The 23206-nt window shown below is 37.5% G+C and overlaps 1 protein-coding gene across 14 annotated transcripts in view; it reads right to left on the reverse strand.

Annotated features, from left to right (window-relative positions):
• Positions 1-23206, reverse strand: part of LOC135200021 (unconventional myosin-IXa-like) — a 137221-nt gene that overhangs the window by 74771 nt on the left and 39244 nt on the right. For 10 of the 14 annotated variants that reach the window (XM_064228246.1, XM_064228249.1, XM_064228250.1 and 7 more), the window contains 4 exons: positions 8301-8702; positions 5243-5427; positions 3273-3483; positions 2346-2484 (listed from right to left, as the gene is read on the reverse strand). In XM_064228246.1, the coding sequence (XP_064084316.1) occupies positions 2346-2484; positions 3273-3483; positions 5243-5427; positions 8301-8416 (651 nt within the window). In that variant the 5' untranslated portion in view covers positions 8417-8702. Of the gene's footprint in view, positions 1-2345; positions 2485-3272; positions 3484-5242; positions 5428-7330; positions 7475-8300; positions 8703-10541; positions 10833-23206 lie in introns of those variants that run through there. The other 4 variants (XM_064228247.1, XM_064228244.1, XM_064228248.1 and 1 more) reach the window with 3 other exon arrangements.

Here is a 23206-nt window from a genome sequence, read left to right on the forward strand (position 1 = left end):
TATAGAATAAACTAGGTAATGAGGATCTATTGAATAAAGCAAGGTATGGTTATAGAAATCTACACAAAATTAAAACTGAATAAGTATTCTTCAATCAAAATATAACTTACATAAATTCCTGGTTTGCTTATCTTACATACAAATCACTTTACATAAAACTGCTTGTGTCAAATGCTAGTGAATCAACTTTACTGAAGTCATTTATTACCATTTGACACGTTTTCAAGTCACGTTAAAGGTTAATTAAAATGTCAACATTTTTATTTCCTATGATTTGATGAAATTTAGTTAGCTTACTTTGGGACTGGTGATTATTCTCAGCAAATATACAAGTATTTTTAGCATGGCTTATTCTTTCAAGGTTTCTGGTCCCAAATATTTTGACAAGCTATTTTTCTTTTTTCAATGTCAAGGTACACACTTAATTTTATTTTAATAAAATTTTATTGTAGGTAACATAGGATTAGTGATAATTTTCAAAAATTTTAACTAAGAATAATTTTTTTTGAGATGCCAGATCAATTTTCAAAGGGGCAAATTTAAATTCTCTCCGATTTTGATTTAACTTGGGGGGTAGGTGATGATTTTTCACACTTTTTTTAAATACCGAAACCTTTTGTTTTAACAAACCTTAAATCATAAGTCTTTCTCAGTGTAAAACCTTTTATAAACAGAAAGACCCACTGAGCCCAGCAGAGCAAGGAGGAGCCACTTCTTTGTGGCCATTCCTATCAGCCAGAGATACATTTTATTGCTTTAAAATTGGAGGGAGTAAAAAAAACTTTGTTTCAAGTCTTAACTGATACTGAAAAAGGAATAACTTCAGATAAAACTGCACACCAGACTGAGAAGATATTTTGCGAGATGATTAAAAAATCCATGTACAGTACTATATATCTAATGGGCAATGTGGTTCCTAACGCTTGCTGAATCATAAGATTAAGTTTACTTATGATTTTTTGCAAAACTCTTAAGGAAAAGATTTTCTAATGCTTTTAACAAACCATGATGATATCTGCATCCCTGTCAGAAGACCATATCATGAAGGAGGGAATCTACAGTAAAAGAATACCTACCAACAGGGGTTATTGAACTAACATCACTTTCCTCAGGTGATTTGTTAAATGTTGGCTGAGTAGCAAAACTGCCAACTACTACCTTAAGTAGTTACTTCAATTGGAGAGTCAACTTTAGGCTTTATAACTGAATTACAGGTTTCTGAGGGTTTATGATACCCATACACATCAATGCCGCACGGTAAGAAGATATTCAGACGGAATATTATATCCATAAATTATAATTAATTTTGTTCTAAAAGGAATTACTTTCATACACAATCTTCTCTTCTTTGTACATTACTGTTTTTGTTGGTTTATATAATTTGAAAAATAAGCAAATTTGTCCAATGAAATACCAACCAATTCAAACCACAACCATAATAGTACTCAACTGTTCACACTTCTACAACACAACAACATTTCAAGCATTAACACAATGAAATTTCATTTAAAAACAACAGATCCTCTCCTTAATAAGACAGCATTTATTCTTTGTACTGCAACCACTCTCTAACATACCTAAACATGTTGTGTTAAGCTAACCACACAAAATTAATAAAAAGTAAATGGAAAAAAAAAATTCCTCTTCAAATTTTATATCTTTGATTTTCAACTGTTTAAAAATTAAAATGGCATCTTGTAGCTTTTATCACTGCATGAAGCTTTACACCACACACAAGAGACAAAAGAATCATGAATGCAATTAGACATGCTGTGTAAACTTAATTCATAAGTTCATTGGGTATAAAAAGTATGAAAAAATCCAAGCCTGCTAGAAATCCCCTTCTATTCCACAGAAAAAAAAAAAGAAACTCTCAAGTGCTTTAAAAGTTTTCAAATATAAATAGCTTTGCCTTAGCCAAATACATATGAGAAATGAAGAACAATATAACTGTATGATAAAATAGTGAAATTCAATTAATAATAACAACAAGTAATTAAGCATGAACAGACAGACAGACAGACTACAATCACATTCAGGCTCAACTATGCTGCATTAGTGAATCAGGCAAATACTGAAAAATCTGTTAATAAATTTAATATCTGTAACAACAATGCTCAACCTGACATGAGTGTCATATTTTCCAAGTAAAGGTAGACTGAATCCTGCACAAAATATTCCCAGGAGTCAGCAAAGTGAAAGTAACTGTATTTGTTCAATGAGGAAAAAACTTATCCTGTGATCCAATGAATCCAGGATCCTCATTTCAAATAAATAGGTTGAAAATTGTTGTGTAAAATATGAGAGAAACCAAAACAAAGAGAAAGAACAAGCCAGCTCCTTACCTTGAAGCGTATAACATCCTCCATACGTGCTGTCTTGCGATCTGCCACGCACGACTGGAAAAAGGAGGGCGCAACCGACACCCCCAGGGCCTCTGAGGTCATCCCGGTTTGTGCTCTACTTGAATTCATGGCAATCACCCTGGTAACAGAAACAATTCTTCAAGGCCTTATTCAAAAAATAAAAAATACATCAAAATTTTTAAGCAGCATACATATGCATGACTTGTCAAACCTTATTTGATATTTCCTTCTCAAAAGGCAACAAACTAACCAAAATCTATCTCATTTCCCGTGGGGAAAACTTTTCAATTAGATTGGTCCTCAAGGACTCCAAGACCATTTCATGAAGAAAGCATGGACACAGGATAGTTCATTTAAGATACATTCAAATCTTGAGGTTAGGATAAAATAGCAATATTGTACTTCCTATTCTATCTCTGTACATAAGAAGCTATGATAAATGCATGTGGCAAGGAAAGCTGAACACTCTTAAGAACTTTAACATACTATTATTATCTTAAATAAATATATTGCAGTTTACTTATAAAAATATTTTTTATAGACAATATTTTTTCCATTTCTTTGCTCTAAATTTCTTTCCCCATAACCATATTTATCTTCATTAGTTTACACTTAACATCTGCTTATCATGTGTAAAAGTTGTATCTAGACAAATATTCTATTCTCTAACTCTACCTCCTTTCAACATCTGCTTATTATGTGTAAAAGTTGTATCTAGACTATAATATTCTATTCTATTCTATAGCTCTATCTCCTTTCTGAAACAAACTACTTCCATTTAATATTTGATACTTCTATATAGTATGCGATATTGCATATAAGCCACGAAAGCGTAAGCTAATGCAAGAATACTTAATTAATCATGCTATCAGTCCCAGTTCCAGCAACACTGTTATAGAGACTAACCTGAAGGTACCAAAGAGCAGAACTAACAGATGTTGGGTAACCACAGGCATGGATGTAATAAGGTGATGGATCTGGTCGCGCTGTTGCTCTGTGTCAGAGAGCTGGATGATGGAAAAGAGTTCCTGCTCACCCTCCCGCCCAAAGATGCCATCAGGTAGCTTCCGCAGAAATTTTTTTAGTACAGACGCAATTGTGTGAACAGAAAAGTTATCTGAAAAGATACATTTCAGTAAATATTTACTTTACTTTATAGTATAAGTAAATATGCTTCATAGCCAAGACTGAATGTGGCTATTTAACCAAAAGAAAAAGAAAATTAACTCACAATTTTAAAAAATACGAAAAAAAAAGAACGAAATGATTTTAAAAAATACACAAAGTTAAATTATGTTACATACTAATGCCTAAATAGATGAGGCCTCTCTACCTTTACCTTTTCTTGAATACAGTATAATCATATCAATATGGAATTACAAAAAGATAAAACATTACTAAATATAAAATCAGAAATAATTTACTGCATGTGACAGAAAACACAACTCCAGCCATAAGAGCTTTCCTTTTGTCCAAGATATTTTACATCAAATAATATGTCAAAAGCTACAACTTTCATTTAGTACTTGCTTACAATGATGGAATGTAATGTCAAAGCTTTTTAATCATACAAAACTGAAATGGTTTCTGGGTTGAGTGCTTTCAAGTTACCAGGTATCCTTTAACAATTCAAACATATTTGGCTGCAAACATAGATCTCCAACCACAGATAAATAGATCTGACATCTGCTCTAAGTCAACATCATATTACAAAAATCAATATGAGACAATGATATGGCACACTGCCCATCGTATTGTCTCTGTCAGCAGCTAATCTCTAATCATCTCCCTCTAATTCTCAGTATTGGTGGATACAGATACATAACAGACAAGTAATGGGAATCCTGCTGAACCTATGCTGACAAAAAAATCTAGCATTTTACACCTGCTGTTGATTATTAAGTTCTCCATGGTATCTGTCCAGTTCCTCAGATCTGGCCCAACCTCTTGTGTCTACTCTTACTTCAGTAACCTACATTTTTGTATTTGAAGTTCCATCTTTTTTTCCAGTAACCTACAATTCTACTTGAAAAATCTGCACTTTGCAATAACACCTATGCAAATGCCCTTGATGGTATGGACCAAAAAGGGTCATTAGCATTACAGTTGACAACATGTACAGAGAAGAGCAAAGAAAAATAATAACACAGATTCAAAGAAAGGCAACAGCATTTTTTTCACTGACGCAAATATCACTGTGATACTATCTGTTTTTCTCTTTAATAATTAAGTAATATCCAAAAGAGCAACCTAAACCAGGAATCAGTGATTTCCAACCAGTGTTCAAACACTGCATTGTCATGAAACTGGTAACTCCTTAACATAATCACTTTAGCTTGAGAGCATAATTATTAAAGAAACCACCTAAGAATACCCTTCCATTTTTAAACACAAAGATTAATAAGCTGCCCAGATGCAACTAAATAATTTTACTTTAAATGAAAAGCTAATACACAATCTCCACTAGTATACTACTGAAACAATACAATTAGGATATAATGGTTGCTACCACAAAAATCAAAAGCGTAAACAGTACCTAATAGTGATGATAAGACTTTTGTCCAGGTTATAGAATGGAGCACTTAAGGATGGTCCATCTGTTTAATTATTATTATTATGTAGTTTAAATGGATAACAGTTAAAAGTCTAATAACACTATTCCTGATGTAAGCCTTTCATGTTGCTGATGTTTTTAACTACATCTCAATGACTGGTCCACAGAGCTCATAAACATCCAATAGACCATGGACTGACAAACACTGAAAAAATGAGAAGGCACCAGCATATTCCAACAATAAACACTACCATTTTGAATAATGGAATATTTTTACCATCTATAAACAACAGTTCTATCTTAATAAAAAGCAACAACCTACCTATGTTGACAAGTCGCCCATTCTGCAAGAAATGAATGAGCTTCTTCATGGAACCCTGATGACCGGGGGCACGAAAGACGTCCTTCTTGGTGGGTCCCTCTTTGTTAAGCTTGAGGATGAGCACCAGCAATGGCCCAGGGATGTCATTCTTGCATACCTGCTCTAGCGACACACCAAACTTGACCCTGTCAAGAAAAAACAGAATCATCTTAAAGAACAGTATACTACAATGAATAGGAAAAAAAGAAAACCTATCCAAAATATCTTTTCATGGCATTAACGTTGACTGAGAGCGGCTAAATGAGATTGCTTTCATTCCAACCATCATAGGCACCATGAAAATACACCTTTCCCTAATCAAAAGTCAATGATAATTTTAGATAAAGAAATCTTCCATAAATGCTTAACAATACAGTATAAGTATACCACACTAGACACTATATAAAACAAAGTGCAAGACATAAATTTCATGTTATCACTGAACAGACTAAAAAAAAATTTGAAATCTAATACTGCAAAAGTTTTCATATTGATGGCAGCTGTGAATGCAAAGAGGGTCCAAGTCTTTCCTTTAAATTTACTTAAGCTTAAACTACCATTATCAATAAAAATGAGAAAGATAACCATGGTTTAAAATATTATAAAAATATTGTTGTAATCTATAAAATATACATAATCTTGAAAAGGCCAATTGTGTAAATAAGATATTTTTTGCATACTAAAACACTATATACAATACCAATATCCTTGATCAACTGAATTAATAAAGGGCTATAGTGCAGACAGAGAAGGAGAGGACATTTGAATCAACAGCTATAAACATAATATTTACTATACTTGCTCTGTAATGGTGTGCCAGAGAAAGAATTCTCTTCAAACTGGGTCAGAGTTACAAGTTTTTTGTATACTCTGAGCAAAAAATATAAACAACATGTACATTATATTTACACTTACCTTGTGCACAACTTTCTTAAGTGACCAAACAACACACCTGACCAAGACAATCAATTAATTTAGAATGGACTAGGAATTTAAGTCTAAACTGGTTATCCTTAAAGAGTAAGAAAGTTTGCCATGAGTAAGCGATGCATTATTATTAATTAATAAACAAACCCTTCAATTATAATAAACTAAGTCAGTATGTTATGCACAGATTGCTTTTATATAAAATACAATACTCTGGATATCTAAAGTACAGGGAAAATTAACAGCCTCAACCACTGGTCCATTTCAACATTTCCACAGGTGCAGTTTTCACTTTGCATTATTTTCTCAGCAACTGTTCATTATAATCTATCAATGCTGCTTGTATTTCATGAAGCTCTAGTCTCTTTCTGTATGTCATACAGGGAGTAACTAGTTCTGTAATAGCAGTTTGACTGGATCTAGGACATTCAAAGTTGTCATAATTACAAATCTTACCCCCAAATCTGTTTTATTTGCATGAGAAGTTATGGTCAGTGATTTGGTTTAATTTGTTTGCCCACATCTACTTTCATGTATGTCTATGTCTGGTAATCTCATCATATATGTTTTTTTTTTTTTTTCTGTAATTCTAGATCAGCTGCAGTTTCCTCACAAGACTCAGGTCTATGCTGTCTTTTAAACATACAATGAAGTCCATCAGAAATTTCTACAAATGTCTTCCACAAGTTAACTAAAATTTCACCACACTGAAAAGCAGTGCAGTGTTCCAGTCACTGCAGTGGTGACTTTTCAAGAAAAAATCAACCTTTAACTTCTTAAAAATAAAATTACAGTAATGTTCTACATTCAAGGATTTTATAAACTTATATTTACACATGAAACTAAAGAACTTACAAGACATTTCAAAAAAGTGTAAATCTTTCAGTCACCACAAAAATTGCTTTTAAACTTTCTAAAATCCAACACTATTCACATCAGGTAGTGGACAATATATGGTTTACTTTTATGCCAATATATTCTATGAAAACTGAAATTAACAACCACTGACAATTCCACCTAACTACAGTAAATACATTAACTAAAATATTAATACAAGATCAGACTACACCAAACTACAGTATGTGAAATTCAATATATATACACATTAAATGATTACCATACCTACAGTTGTGGTGAAGACGTGCAAAAGCAAGTGCACCTTAGCTGGCCATAAACGATAAACTGACGAGATGTGCGAACGAAACAAATATGCACTGTACTGAACTCTAAATGACTGTACATACTTGACTTATATACATGATCCATCATCACCATCATTAGTTCTGTTTATACAAGGCACTCTTACCACAGCATTAATTAGTTTATCCTCTGTTAACCATGAAATGCCAAACCCTCCATGGCAAAAAGCTTTCTGATCATCAAACATGCATCCCTTCACCAACATGCCCCAAACTTTAACTTGCATATACAAGTCATGCTATGAGGAATACAAGGGATGTATCTGACTTCAAATCTTTGTTGTTTGTCCTCTCCGCATACAGTGAATATGACTGAATACAGGGAAATCATGGTAATCATCATGCACTTCATGTTACTCATAAGGCCAAATCTGGCTCAAGTCAATCTATTTGTATAATGTTGAGAAGCATTACATTCAGGTTATTAAGTCATTCACCACATCATAAATATGAAAGTCATACCACTTAATGGGAATCAGAGAATTGAAGGAGTTCTTATTCACTCTGTTCAAGGGCAAGAAAAAACAATTGTCTAGTGAATGTGTGCATGTGCGCGAAGAGCTTCCAAGTCAAAATTTTCTGCCACTATTATGTATCTGTGATGCTACTTGCCTAAAACCCCAGTAGTGTACCACCATCATACAGATCTATTTCATAATTCATGCCCAATACAATATCACGATATAAAGTACAAGATCTGCAAAAGAAAGAAAAATGCACCACAAGTTTTTCAACCGCTTCCCACCACCATTATCATAAGCATGTCCGTGAGGGCACATATTTCTATACAGGATATATGAAAAAAAGAAGTGCAGGTAAGCCAAGAGGCATGAATAGGGCAGTGTACATATTAAGGTGCATCTTCATAACAAAATACAAAATCTTGGTAGTACCTGCCGATGGTCCAGTATGGGGGATAAGGATGGGTGCAAGGGGAGCAGGGAATGGGGGGATCAGACGGAGGACACCAATGATCCCCCCCACCTCCCCTATGTAACATCATCTTCATTCAGAATGGATTTCTTCACCTCAAGTCTCTCATCAATTTTCCCTCCTCTCTTGCTCTCTTTCTGTAGCAATTAAGTTCACTTTCTGCTTGAACATGCCATAATCACTTAAGCCATAATGTTCCTTTCAACTTGGTTTTTACAACTAAAACACAGTATTTTCAAGATGAGTACTTCCTGTTGCTGAGTCTTTCTCATAAACTGAGGGTGCTTGTACATCAAACTCTTCCACTTATTATCATACAGGTCACATCTCTCTACACAATGGTCATAAAACTTCCTGAGAAACTGATACAAAACAAAGTTAACTTAAAAAATTAAAAGGAAAATAAAAAAAAAAAGCTCACACAATTATAGTGTAAAAAAAAAAAATTCAGTGTTATCCAAAAAACATCTGTTAGTGCCACAATAAAATAAAATTTGAATGTATGTATATAATATAAAAATATAAAAATTTTACAATGAAACCTTTCTTAACATAAAAGCACTAACTTAACTGACAAGTATTACCACACATATCAGTCACTAAGCTGCAAAAGATGTTAATGCTAGTACCTGTAAATCATTACCAAATACTGTGGTAAAAGCAGTGTTTTTCTTACTCAAAACATACAACCTATTTGGAAAGACAGGCGTGAAATGTCTTAGGTCTCGACCAGTTCTGCAACTTTGTAGTTCCAAGTCAAGTGCGTAAGCTTTGTCCAAAGGACTTGCTGAAATTAAGACTGTATTATTCCTGCTAAATTTTCACAAGAACAATTCATGTCTGTTTACTGATATCACCCGACAGCTCAAACAAAACCAACTGTGGAAAGTTCCATCTCATAGAAGTTAGGTAAATTAATTTTATTTATTGTAAAAAAAACTGCTTCCATAACCAAGTTAAAATTTCCATTCTCTTTCATTAAGTATACTACATGAAAAATGTTCTATTTATATCATCTCTAAAATACATTAATCCATGTATAACACTAAAAACCCATGGAGGTGGCAATCTGAAAAGGGAATTCACAGGAAAATTTGCTGAAATGCGAGTAATGTTTCACAAATGATAAAATTAGTTCAAGTTATCATTTACATCTCAGTCACTAAAGTATTTGTTTGGGCTAGTAACAATGATTAGTAAGACTTTGGGTCATGAAAAATCAAGTACCATGAGAAAAATATGATTTAAAATGAAGATAAAATATGGAATAAATACATGATCAGAAGTAATCCTCTTTTAATTACACAGGCCTGTGGTATGTAGAACTTATCAGACGAACTACAGGATGAATGTAAGAAGGAAAATTGTCTATTTTTCAAGTCCCTTTTTACTGAGAAAAAAAACAAAAGCTTATGTTGAAGTAATACATTTAAATTTGTACTTTATGATGAATTGGATTTTGCTGATGTAGGGGGAAATACACCTCCAGTCTCATGAATGACAACTTAATTTTTTATGATTTTTTTTAAAAATGAAGTATAATTTCGGGAAAAAAAAGAAGCAACATGAAGGCCCCAACCTTTCAGAGCGTTAAGTGTTACTCTAAGACCGCCTAGAAGCCATGTTTAGAAGACTGGAGGTCCTCATTGTACAAGTCTGCCCACCATACTAGGAAAGGGGAGAGGTGGATGAGGTCTGAGGATCAAGTTGCATTTGGTGTTGGGTACCACACATTCCACGGTCCGTTACCCTCCCCCTCCTATCAACCAACCACTCCCCCTCCCCAACCACCCAACAAAACCCCAGGACTCACAAAATAAATAAAAAAAAACTTGCTGCACACCAAACCATGGCACTTGTCATTACTGCAGTCCATACTAATCTGACGAGCAAATCGCGCCACTGAATTCTGCCCATCATACATTTTTATCAAATTACCCAAAGCAATTTACCAAGCACTTTCATAAATGATCTCATATAAAACATAATAAATAATACTTGCAAGAAATGGCAATGTCTTTCCCTTATCTAACGGCGAATATTAGCCATTCCCTTAAAATCTTCTAACTCATACTTCTGGCAACAAGAAAAAAAAGTAAACAGCAATACCATCAGGATGTCATTCACCGGGAACAGCAAACACCCATCACACACACATCATCAATGACGGCATCAACGTCGTCACATCGAAGCAAACTTACCGCTCGATTTGCGTTCTCTTCCACGGCACGGACATGATCCTACGAAACATCATCGACTCCTCCATTCACAGTTGTTTCCCATAATCTGAGAACCAAGCTCTCTCACTGGAACTCGCTCAGCCAATTGTAATAAACACCTAAAGCAACAACTGTCACTCAATGTCGGGTATACATACCCTCGATATTGACGCCCGATTGAAATCACATAAGTAGAAAACGTTTCAAATAACTTTGATAAAAATTCGACCAACGATTAGCAAGCCATACAGATCATTGTTAAGTGACTTCACACTTCTAAAAGCAACGCGTTAGACGTCTGAGCAATAGCTACAGGAACCTTGGTAAAATAACTCGACGAGAAGACGGCAAAATAATGTGTACGCAAGCCAAGAACCGTGTCAACAAAAACAAAGCATTGTTAACTTTACTCTAAGAGGAAACGGTTCTTATCAGGATTTAAACTGATAAGGGACGACTACAAGCTGAACTCCGTAAGGAGAGCATACACAAAGATCGGTTTTCCGTTCCCCTAGCCTCTCTCTCTCTTTCTCTCTCTCTCTCTCTCTCATATTTAACCTTCCAAAAAGAAAATAATAAAACATGACATAAAAACATCTGATTACCACTTCTCATCACGTAAACGAATTAATGACAAAAACTGTTTCACCTCTCTCTCTCTCTCTCTCTCTCTCTCTCTCTCTCTCTCTCTCTCTCTCTCTCTCTCTCTCTCTACGCGTTGCAAATCATGCGTAACGTTAAAAACGAAGATAACACTATCAGGGCCACTTTCACCACAAAAACATATAAGTGTGACGCTACTACCAGTAAGAGATAAAAGATCGAGTAATCAGGCGGATATTACGAAAGATAACTTTGATTTCACCTTCCAAAAACAAAAAGTAACTACTATATGAATATGCGGAAGGGGGGAGGAACCTCCTGTTCCAATTTTTGTTTTGCCTCTGAGTTAATAATAATAATAATAATAATAATAATAATAATATAATAATAAAAGCGGAACTTCCGACTGTAATACGGCGTTTATGAAAAATTTTCACACTAAAACAACATGAACAACAACAACTACAATATTATTAATAATAATAATAATAATAATAATAATCCGGCCATTTGCTGCTGTAACACTCAGTTCTCACAAATTGCACAAAACAACAGTAATTGCAATTATATCACTTGTAAGGCCACTGTTGTTTACATTCAACACTAAATTCCTGGAAGACGCCTTACTTTTCTTCAGGAAATCCCTGACAAAAAATGCAGTGAAAAAAACCACATAAGAGATGAATACCAAAGGAGAAAATACGGTTCATTCATTCTACGTCAAAATGGTCAGATGAGCTGAAGTGATAGGCGTCGAAAGTCAAGTTTCAATTTTCAAGATTAACGCTTCCTTCCTGTTCATCGTCACCGGAACTTGATGAGTCAAAGTTGATATGGACGAATAATTAGCCGGCAAACTAAAGGAACCAAATTCCAACCACAGTCATTTCATAATGACGCTCGAATAATAACTGATAATCATTTTCCCCACCATAATGCATGCATGTATGTATGCGTGTAAACACATACGAGCATATTATTATAATAATATTAATTCATTATGATGTCACTGATGTATCTTGCACACAATAATTTCACTTGACAGTCAAACTTCTCTGTGTAGATCTATCATGGCCTGCCGAATTATCGTCTGAAGATAATGGAAAATATTACGAATAGAAGACTAATAAAAAGTCTAGTGCAATTTAAAAGAATAAAACATTAATTGGCGGACTATCATGACAATAATCGCAAAAAATAAAAACGCTCCTATTTAGTGACTCCCACAACAGTGAAAACAGGATTAGTAGCAAACATATTAAACTCACGAGCACTGACGTTTGAGATGTGGCCCCGTGGATTCTTGTTTGACTTAGTGAGCAGAGGTTCGAATCCTAGCCGGAACAGAAACCCTTATCAATCAAATTTTCTCAAGGTACAGTGAATCCCATATTAAACGTTTTGTTTAAAAAAGAAAAAAACGTATGAGACAAAAATTCTACTGGCAAACTATCCTATTTCTTAGGCTGGGTCAATATACGACGAAACAGGAAGAAAAATAAATAAAACCTGATTATATACAATAATCGGAACGTTCTGCACATTAAAACTATTCATTTGAAAGCAGCAAAAAAAAAAAAAAAAAAAAAAAAAAAAAAAAAAAAAAAACTACTACTCATTTGAAAGAAGAAAAAAGGACCCTTTTTTGTTTGAAAATCTGAGAAATTGTTGAAATGACTCGTGTCAAAAGTGGACCAAAGAGCAAGATGATCTAATATAGTATATACGAAAAAAAATTCTGAGTACAGAAATGAAAGGATTACACCCACGTAAACACACCATGTCCTCATGACCTGGACGTGACACCAGACGTCGAGGAAGGGCGCATACAAAACCTAACGCTGAAGGGCCCTTTCCGATCTTCTGAGAATTCTTTTGTGATCCGGGTTGGAAAGACAATATAATCTATATTTCAATGAGGCTTCCTTTTCTTCCAGGTCCAACACCCCCCCCCCCTCCCCCCCCCCCCCTCTCTCTCTCTCTCTCTCTCTCTCTCTCTCTCTCTCTCTCTCTCTCTCTCTCTCATTTATGGAACAAGCGTCTTTTCAAGAGCCATCCTACGTAACACCTTCCCCTCCCCCACCTCCAACCACCCCCACAAAAACAATGTAAATCTCGAAACATGAAGACAAATCTGAACACGAGTGAAAAGCTGCATCATCACAATTAAGATCCTTGTTATTCCTTGACTCAGCTGGGATAAGCAGGTCAATCAATGTTTGGACAAACGCTTCCCCTCCCTTCCCTTCTAACCAACCCATCAAACACTCACTGGCCGTCAGCGGAAGCCTGTCATCATCCGGGAACAGACAGGCAGATAAGACAGATAAGCAGGCTACCGGATTCACGCGAAACATCAGTGCTACCAGGTACGAAAGATGACAGTGAGCGACGTGGATTGTGACGATTATGACGACTTGAGAAAACCGAAATGGTATAATCGGACAAAAGAAGAAAGGGGACAGATTGATGAACGGATGAAGACCTCAAAATTGAACAAGACTGGAATGGAATATAGAGTTTATGCCAAAGGCCAAGCACTGGGACCTATGAGATCATTCACCGCTGGAAAGAAAATTGAGAGTAGGCAGGTCTGAAAGGTGTAACAGGAGAAAAGAAAGCTATGAAAGGAGGTATAGTAAAAGGAATGAAAGGTGTTGCAGCTAGGGGCCGAAGGGACGCTACAAAAAACCGGAGATGGAGCAAAGTACAGATATCCTTTCAAACATGTTGGACGAAGCCCTGGTGAGAAGGACATAAAACTGCTCACGTGGCCTCCTGGGGAGATAGCCGTAGTGAACACAATCACCGGAAAACCAGAATGACCATAGACAGCCTGGAGCAATGGAAAACCACACGACATTCGAATTGTTTTATGGCTTACACTGTAGAATGACTTCATAGCAGGACCCTTAGTGGATCCTACTTCATAGCAACAATGGACCAAAGTACTGCGTAATCTATCTTTACAGAAGACTGAATGGGTTTGTGTCTACACCCAAGCTACTGCGTCATCTATTTCCAAGAAGATCAGATAGATTAACTGCCTTAACGCATACTTGTTTTCAATACTCTCCAAATCTGGGGATTACATAGTAGATAAAACACAATGACGCCCAGATTAACAAGAGCAACACTGAACGTGAGACGAGTACATTGCGAGAAGAACCGTGTGAATGCACTTTCTTCGCTCCTAGTTAAGAGTTAAGTGACAGTTAAGAAGAGAAGGGAAGTGAAAAGAAAGAGAACCAATCACCAAATAACTCCATTCACAAGGGCTATGCGTTCGTTCTTTGCTCCTCTGCAGAGACCGACGAAGAGCTGGGTCTTCAGCTCTACATAAAACGAGAAGAACTTCTCATACGTCTTCTATTATTACCATTATTAGGTTTTGGATGAAAGGTACGGTAGAAACGTCGAGTTGAAGAGGATGGACAGCTAGGTGGGAGGAAAGCAAAGATAAAATGGATGTAAGAAGGTAGTCATCACTGCAGCAAGGAACATTTATTGTCATCTAGTGTGTCGCAGAAGGGACACATCAGACGCCTCAATCAATGAGTAATTTAATTTCGGAGTACAACTCCCATAAGTGAGAGTATCCTCCAGTACGTAAAGACCACCATCTAATGACTAATTACACTCTTCTATCTCTTGCAAACTGTTCGTCACGACTTGCACATAAACAGCCTTGTGATCTTCACGAATCTACTTGCTCGGTGAAACTTTCCACCAGCCACTCTCAGCTGCTGCGTCTCCTACAAACATAGACTGAACTTCATTCAAGAAAGGAAGGACATGCTTCCTCTGTCATCAAGTTGTATAACTGCTCAAATCAACGGAGGCACAATGGAAGTGAACATGCCTAAAGTGCTCGACTCTCGTGACAATCAAACCTTATTGATGAGGCTTACATCATGACCACTAGACCTTGCGAACAGTTATTAGCATATCCTTAAAACTATACCTGACCATTCATTTTCCACTCTACTGAAGTAGAGACACGACCTTGAGACAGACCCACACACAATATCCAGCCAACACCATGACGTCGACGGCACATTACGTACAAAGAACAACCGAAGGAATACTAACAACACAAAACTCGATTCTGTCGACGTTCCCTTCATCAAGAGCTCGTCCCAGACAGCATACCAATGGTGATTTAAACGCATAGCACACCACGCAATACTTGAAAACTGCCTCGCTTGAGCAAAATCGCTTCAAATCAAAAGTAATGAACGCTAACTCAGTAATTACCCTCGATAAATCTGTTTCCCAGCACATCTCGACAACGCAAAACCTGATATAGTTGGTGTCATTTTCAAGAAAAAATACAGAATCAGTCATGTTCCACCCATTAAGAAGACAAATTGGCATGCATAAACGCACACACACACACAGCACACACACGAGAGAGAGAGAGAGAGAGAGAGAGAGAGAGGAGAAACACGTGCCAGTGAATGCTCGAATCAAATCGTAGCAGGCTTGCCTTCGACAAGCAGACAGGTATGAAGAGAATTGTGTCAGAATTTAAAGGAGTGGTATAGGGATGCTGTTAAATATGTTATCCCTTTTCTTCAGGAAAAGGCGCCTTTGTCGCGTCTCTCTGCGTGAGGCCAATGAACAGTTAGTTACCTGGCGTTGTCGAGGAGCGAACTGAGGGAGGGAGGGAGGTATTACCTCCGCGGAACTTGCTAGTGATAAATAGGCGTGAAAAATCACAGGCTAACGACACTGCACGTAACGTTATATATTATACCAATCGCTCTCTCTCTCTCTCTCTCTCTCTCTCTCTCTCTCTCTCTCTCTCTCTCTCTCAGAGATCTGGACGAGTTGGCCCCACTCGACTGCTCTGAAGTGTTGGCACCTGAGAGGAAAAGGAAAGAAGACCAGGTAGGCACCCTCACTGGGACACGTCCATCACTCCACCTTATCTAATCAGCCTTAATCACCGACGCAATCATTACAATGGAGTGAGACACGCTATGAGAATATGAGCTCATAGACCTCGCCAATAGATACAGGATGAGCATGACAGGTGACGAGCGTACGAACGGACACGATCGTTCATGAGCGCGCTCGATCGCGTGCACACGCACTGACACACACACACCCACATTCCCTTCATTCTCCCGAGATTTACGACTTCCTGGCCCTCAATTAAAGGCTGGAGTGGCACCGTTACTCTTATTAAGAAAGACGTCGTCAGCTTTATCTCATCGAGGAAGAGGGCAATCTCCCCCCCCCTCTCCCCCCCCCCCTCCCCCCCCCCCCCCCCCCCCACCCCTTCCTCTCGAAAGAATTAAAGAAAATCTTTCATCTCCGAAGAAGCAAAGTTGTTCGCTCCTCCCTTCACACCTTTAAGGAAGAAATGTCTTCCCCTCCCCGCCTCAAGGAGAACGAAGCAAAAAGCTCCCCGTCTTATCTCCACCCACTCACCCCGCCCGCCCCGCCCCCCCACCATCCCCCCAGCCCACTCCTTGTTCCGAAGACAACAACTGAAACTAGTTCAAGTCGTCCTTGAGTTGGACTGAAGTCTCCCCACCTCTCTTCTCCTCATCCTCTCTCACTACCGTCGCACACAGCATCCACTCGATCTCCGTCAGGATCCCCCAGAACAAACAGTAGGCAGCCTTCCTTCGGAGATCGAATTCTTCCGTCTATAATAAACGGAAGTGGTAAATGGTCTCAGGGGAGAGAGAGAGAGAGAGAGAGGAGAGAGAGAGAGAGAGAGAGAGAGAGTGTCTCAGGTGGCTGACCATATCACGCACGACCGGGGGGAGGGGGGGGGAGAAAAAAATGAATGCAGCGTTCAAGAACAGTGTGTGTGTGTGTGTGTGTGTGTGTGTGTGTGTGTGTGTGTGTGTGCATTATTCCCACACAGAAAGCGAGGTGTTGCGTCCATTCATGCAAGAGACCAATCAAGTGTAGCTGAAGGTGAATGCATTCATACTGTAAGTACGCCACTACCGGAAACTGACGTCAGGACTATGCAGTGCTCACAAGATGCGGCGAAGAAAAAACGAATAAGGAAGAGTCCGTTCAAACTGTACAGACCATGGTACGGACCTCCTTAGAATCGAAAACCCCGTCGTAGCAGACATCGAGAACACCCGCCTGATCGTAAAACCTCATAAACTTTTGAAGCGTGGACCATTTATAATAACTTCCACGAGATGGGGAAACTGCAATCAAGTGTTCGACACGTATGAAAAGGGAATTAGTTCCCTGCTTTTTTAACTTTAAACAGCAGAATCTACAAAGGTTCCAAACCCAAAACACGAGCGCACAGACACCCGGGGTTCGAAATCTTTTAAGGCGATAAACGCACAGTTAATCCAAAAAAGAACTCCGTCGAAACTTGTGGACTTTGCCAATTGAGATTCCAAGACGACGCGAGACACCCCGAAAAAAAATTCAGACGAACTCGAGCTTAAAATAACCCGGCGGTGGCATTGAAACTTGACAGACTCAAATAATGACACAGATTCAAGGATACCTAAAGGTTTGACGATTTAAACTACATATAAGTTATTCGGATAACTCCAGATAAGCGACGATTCCTGGCTATTTGGTGCTACGGTCATTTTCTTGGAGAAATCACCCAAATTCCAAAAGACCTTCAAAGGCGTGACTTCCACATAACCAGGGGAAATAATAGCTCTCTACCCTTGAGAAAAAATTATAATAACCTACGTGTTGTACTTTTTGGCCATGAAATAAATGACTGTTTCCTTACTTCCCAAGGGTAGAGAGAGAGAGAGAGAGAGAGAGAGAGAGAGAGAGAGAGAGAGAGAGAGAGAGAGAGAGAGAGAGAGAGAGACGCAAACTAATGAAAGTCACGCACATTGCTACTACACATATAATATATAGCCATGGGCAAAACTTTGAGCACGTGATGTTTATACTCTATAACCGCACAAAACTTGAACCAGTTCAAATACCAAAAATATGCCCCCCCATTTCTTATATCGCCCTATTTATATTTTACCCTAAAGAAATTCTCCTTGTATCTTATAACTGACTAGCGTTTTGATCCATTTATCTATCAATTTGTTTATTCATTCTTTTTAGTACATAATGTGTTCTTTCTCTATTTCCTGTTACCTTCTATTATGTCTTTCAAATGAATGTCATATTCGCTGGAAGACAATCTGAAGTATTATTATTATTATTATTATTATTATTATTATTATTATTATTATTATTATTATTATTATTATTATTATTATATTACAATTAACACCCCTGGAGACAAAGAGCGCCATGACAATAACTATTCAATATAAAGAAATTATAAAAAATAACTACTCCATATAAAAATATAAAAAAAAATACGTGGAACGATTTGAGGATATGTGTCCAAGAACTATAGGTAGGATGAAGCAAGGAAGGGTGCAAATTTTGCTGGGTTTAACATCTGCAACTCTTCGGGGACGCCGTGTTTCCTATATACATGGAAGGATCCTGTAGGTCACATTTTTCCACCCAGAAGCTTTCCAATGACGCGACCTCGAGATGAGATGGAAAAATCGAGCCTTTAAAAATAAGGATCTGGGATCTAAAGACATTTTTCTTTAGCAAAAACTGTTAAATGTTAATGATGTGATGCGAATCATTTCAATTCCGTGATTTAAACCCTGTAAGAAAAGTTACACACACAAAGTTTACCATCCCATCAACTCCTCCAGGAAGTAGCCATCAGCGGTGGGCATTTAAAAACAATAAGAGGATCACCTGCATTTATCTACTGTTAAAAAGTCAGTCGTCAGCATCGAACCAACCCAGTAAAAAAAATGGCTGATCAGTATTTTGAAAATGGTTAAAACAAGGAGAGAGAGAGAGAGAGAGAGAGAGAGAGAGAGAGAGAGAGAGAGAGAGAGAGAGAGAGAGAGAGAGCAAAAACACATTTGCAAACGTCTTTATTTATTTATTTGTTACTCTTTTTCTTTTCTTTTCACCCACCCGCTTCGACACGCGAACCCAAGAAAGAAAGGAAAGAGCGCCATATGAACAAGAGGTCACGTCTCGGGAAACGGCCTTTGCCCTTTGTGCCAGCCATAGATCTAATGCTTCTGCGTGGCCCCGAGGCTTGGCGTGGCCCTCGCCCCACTTAGGAGATTAAAAGTAATGCGGAGTCACACTACTACTTTCGTCAACAGCCGCAAAACGCACCTTCATCACGACGTAATCCTCAACGGGCTGTTTATTCAGCCGTCGCTACTCCATGACAATGCCTCAATAATAGTTATTATATAGTGGTAATACTAATACAAAAATTCAATTCAATTCCTACAGGTAACAAGAAACGACCAAATCTTTTCGTCAAATTAATCGAATAAGACTTTTAAAAGAATATAAAAAAATTCTGGTGGAACATTTCTCTCATTTCCGTCGTATCCGCAGATTCTGACCAGCTCAGGAAGTCCCTGACCTAATCGTACCCGGCCATTTGCAAATTTGTTAATAAGAAACCAATTATTAGCAACAGGGACGCAGAGAACCATTAGTTTAAGCTGATGCATATGCATAAACAAGAATGATAGATAACGAATTCCAACACAGAATAATGAAGAGGAGAGAGAGAGAGAGAGAGAGAGAGAGAGAGAGAGAGAGAGAGAGAGAGAGAGAGAGAGAGAGAGAGATACTGCCAAGGTTTAATTATTCTTTACACACCAATGCTTCCTATAATTTCATTTAAAAGTCCATAACAACCAGTACATCTTGAACTCTATGTAGAAACGAGCTGCGATCATTTTAGATAGAAAATAAATTAGAGAATAGTTTATGTATTAGTTACTTGTAAGGGGAATACATCACAACATCAAGAACACCAATCTACCAAATGTATCAGATAAAGTGTCCCCTAATATAAAAGACGTGACCTCGTCCGGAGCATCAGTCACATTATGAAGGGGTCAAGTTCGCGCACAATTCCCGGTCATATTTTGCCATCCAAACGAGGTCACGACGGTGGTCAACCACAGGCTTCTCGACGCGAATAACAAATATGGCGACAACATTTGTTAATCAATTAACTAAGAACTTCGATCAGCTAGCATTATTCACTGATAATGACTATCGCCTCGACTTGGTTTGACAATATATGGGCTCGTATCATAGAGGGGCCTTTTCTTTTTATTTTGAATTAGTCTATGTATATTGGAAACTTTCATAATTTGAAGAAAAAAGTAATGTAAAAATAATAAAAAGTATAACAACAACAACTCAGAAACGACTGAATATATTTTTCTTTTAAAATATTAAACGTCTTCAACATTTCCATGCACTAAGAACAGCATCGATCGTCAACTTAACACTAGACATAAACAAATGATCTGAAGACCACTGCTTATTCATGAAGTTAAGACAAAAACAAGGACGACAGCGTCGAAAGTCTATAAATCAATAAATCAGGCGCAAAATCGACCAAGAAAGGAGTTCAAATAGACGAACGAGAGAGAGAGAGAGAGAGAGAATTTGAAAACATTCCTTTGAGCACTCTTGTTCTCTAAAAGACAAGCAATACACAATTTAAAAACGAGAGACTTGCAAATGGAGAGAGAGAGAGAGAGAGAGAGAGAGAGAGAGAGAGAGAGAGAGAGAGAGAGAGATTTTTAAACATTCTTTAGGACTAAATTTGTTTTCTAAATGACAAACAATACATACTTTAAAAACGAGAGACTTCCAAACGCAAACAATGAGAGAGAGAGAGAGAGAGAGAGAGAGAGAGAGAGAGAGAGAGAGAGGAGAGAGAGAGAATTCTAATCGCCCTCTGCATTACGACACAGGACATCCCCAGAAAGGAAATGTCTATAGCAGCGATGACGTCAGCGTTAGAACTTTTGAAAATGAAGTTTACTCTCTTTCTCTCCTTCGAAGTTTATTATTTTTGCCTCTAAAATGACGTCGATGAATGACGCACTTTGGAGGTACTTCTACTTGCTCTCAATCACTCATTCAAAAGGGGAAGTTGAATGTCATTCATTCGCATCAAAATGTAAAAAAAAAAAAAAAAAAAAAAAAAAAAAACAAAAAAAAAAAAAAAAAAGAGGGGGGGAGGGAATTAATTCATTGTAAACCTGAGAGCAAATTGTCACCGACACAAAACTACAATGAAAAATCATCCATAATATTCACTTACTGGTGAAAAGTATTGCACAAGAAACCAGGCTCATGCCAACTAAATATGCATACAGTAATAATCAATGGAAAGTGTAAACTCATTCATTCGTTGAATCAGGACGAATTTACAGTAAATTCAACAAATTAAACAATCTTACAAGTGACAAACAACCACACTCGACAGAGGAAAACTCCAAACAAAAACGTGATTATTCTTTGACATACATACAAACGAATCTCTATAAAAAAAAGAAAAAAAAATGTGAATGCAGCAACAGAATGAGTTTTAAAAATATCATCGACAATACATTCATCAAATACATGATTATTATTCCGCACCGTCAGGGAAAACGGCACGAGGGGAAACTGACCGCAAAATCTACACAGGCTTGACGTTACTTAGTATGACAGATGACAAAAGGAAGGCTTTTGCATTGGAGAAAAAAATGGAAGTTTGGACAAGAGAATGTATGGAGTAGATGGTTGTTTGATACACAAATGAGAAAAAAAAAAGGGGGGGGGGGGCTTACACGAATCTGTAAAAAAAAAAAAAAGAAAAGAAAAAAGCATGAGTCTAAATAGGGGAATAATGCAGGTATTCGGGGTATACAGTACACAGGAGCTATTAAATTTTTAAAAAGGTTTGACGAGTGAGCTACTGGTTTGGCGCAAAACCGGGGCTGAGCCAGAGAATAAACCAGAGAATAAGTATTATGTGTAATACTTTTTTACACCACTCCATAAAAATACTAAGCACCCCTTGAGGCATAATACACTCTTGGCTTAGCCCAAGAATATATTATGCCTCAAGGGCTGTTTAATATTCTCATGGAGTGATGCAAAAAAAGCAGAGCAAATAATTACCCAAGATGCAGAGTTGTAAAACTGAGCTGCGAATTGAGAAAGGATGAAATAGGATGAAGACTGCAGTGGACAGTACTCATTAGTAGTAGTAGTAGTAGTAGTAGTAAGGGGAAACTGCAGAAACTACCGAAGGGACTTGAAAGATTTTGCAGGAGTGAAAGTGAAAAGCTAATGTAAGCAGGATCAAAATGACAAGGTTATGCAAAAACCAAAAGGATACTGTGACTGGCGGAAGAAATGCAGCAGTTGATTCGCACATGTATTGGAATTAACTAAACAAACGACGAAGCGAGAGAAGTAGCAGGTTGCGTGCAAAAGACTGGCAGGAGGCAGTGTAGTGTCTATAGAAGCCAAATATATGTCTATTTGTATGTGTGTGTGTGTGTGTGTGTGTGTATTTGTAATGGTAGGATTGTTTGTTTGTTTGTTTGTAAGGTGCTTTTACGTTGCATGGAACCAGTGGTTATTCAGCAACGGGACCAACGGCTTACGTGACTTCCGAAACGACGTCGAGAGTGAACTTCTATCACCAGAAATACACATCTCTCACTCCTCAATGGAATGGCCGAGAATCGAACCAGCGACCACCGAGGTGGGACGCTAATACCATACCAACCCCGCCGCTGAGGCGCTTTTGTAATGGTAGGAGGCAGTGTCTATAAAAGTCAACTATATGTATATTTGTATGTGTGTGCTTGTATATTTGTAATGGCAGGAGGCAGTGTCTATAGAAGCAAACTTATATGTAAACGTATCAAGTATGTGAATGCGTGTGTGTTTGTACATTTGTAATAAAAGAAAAATACTTTCTACGTGGTTTGAAAAAAGTATTCTACTTCACTACTTGCCTATGACGACGCTCCAACCTCACAGAATGGCTCAACTACACAATCTGAGCAAATACAGAAAAGAGAAAGGGGGCAATCTCACGTCAGATACGAAGTGATTCCAGGCAGGAAGAGAGAATCTGATTATCTTGATGAGATGGAAGCCTTTCCATTCCGTTCTATCAAGCAAGGTGAAAGGAGAGACCCCTCCTATGTAACGGGACCAAT

Source organism: Macrobrachium nipponense, chromosome 26, assembly GCF_015104395.2.
Source record: "Macrobrachium nipponense isolate FS-2020 chromosome 26, ASM1510439v2, whole genome shotgun sequence".
NCBI classification, from domain to species: Eukaryota; Metazoa; Arthropoda; class Malacostraca; order Decapoda; family Palaemonidae; genus Macrobrachium; species Macrobrachium nipponense.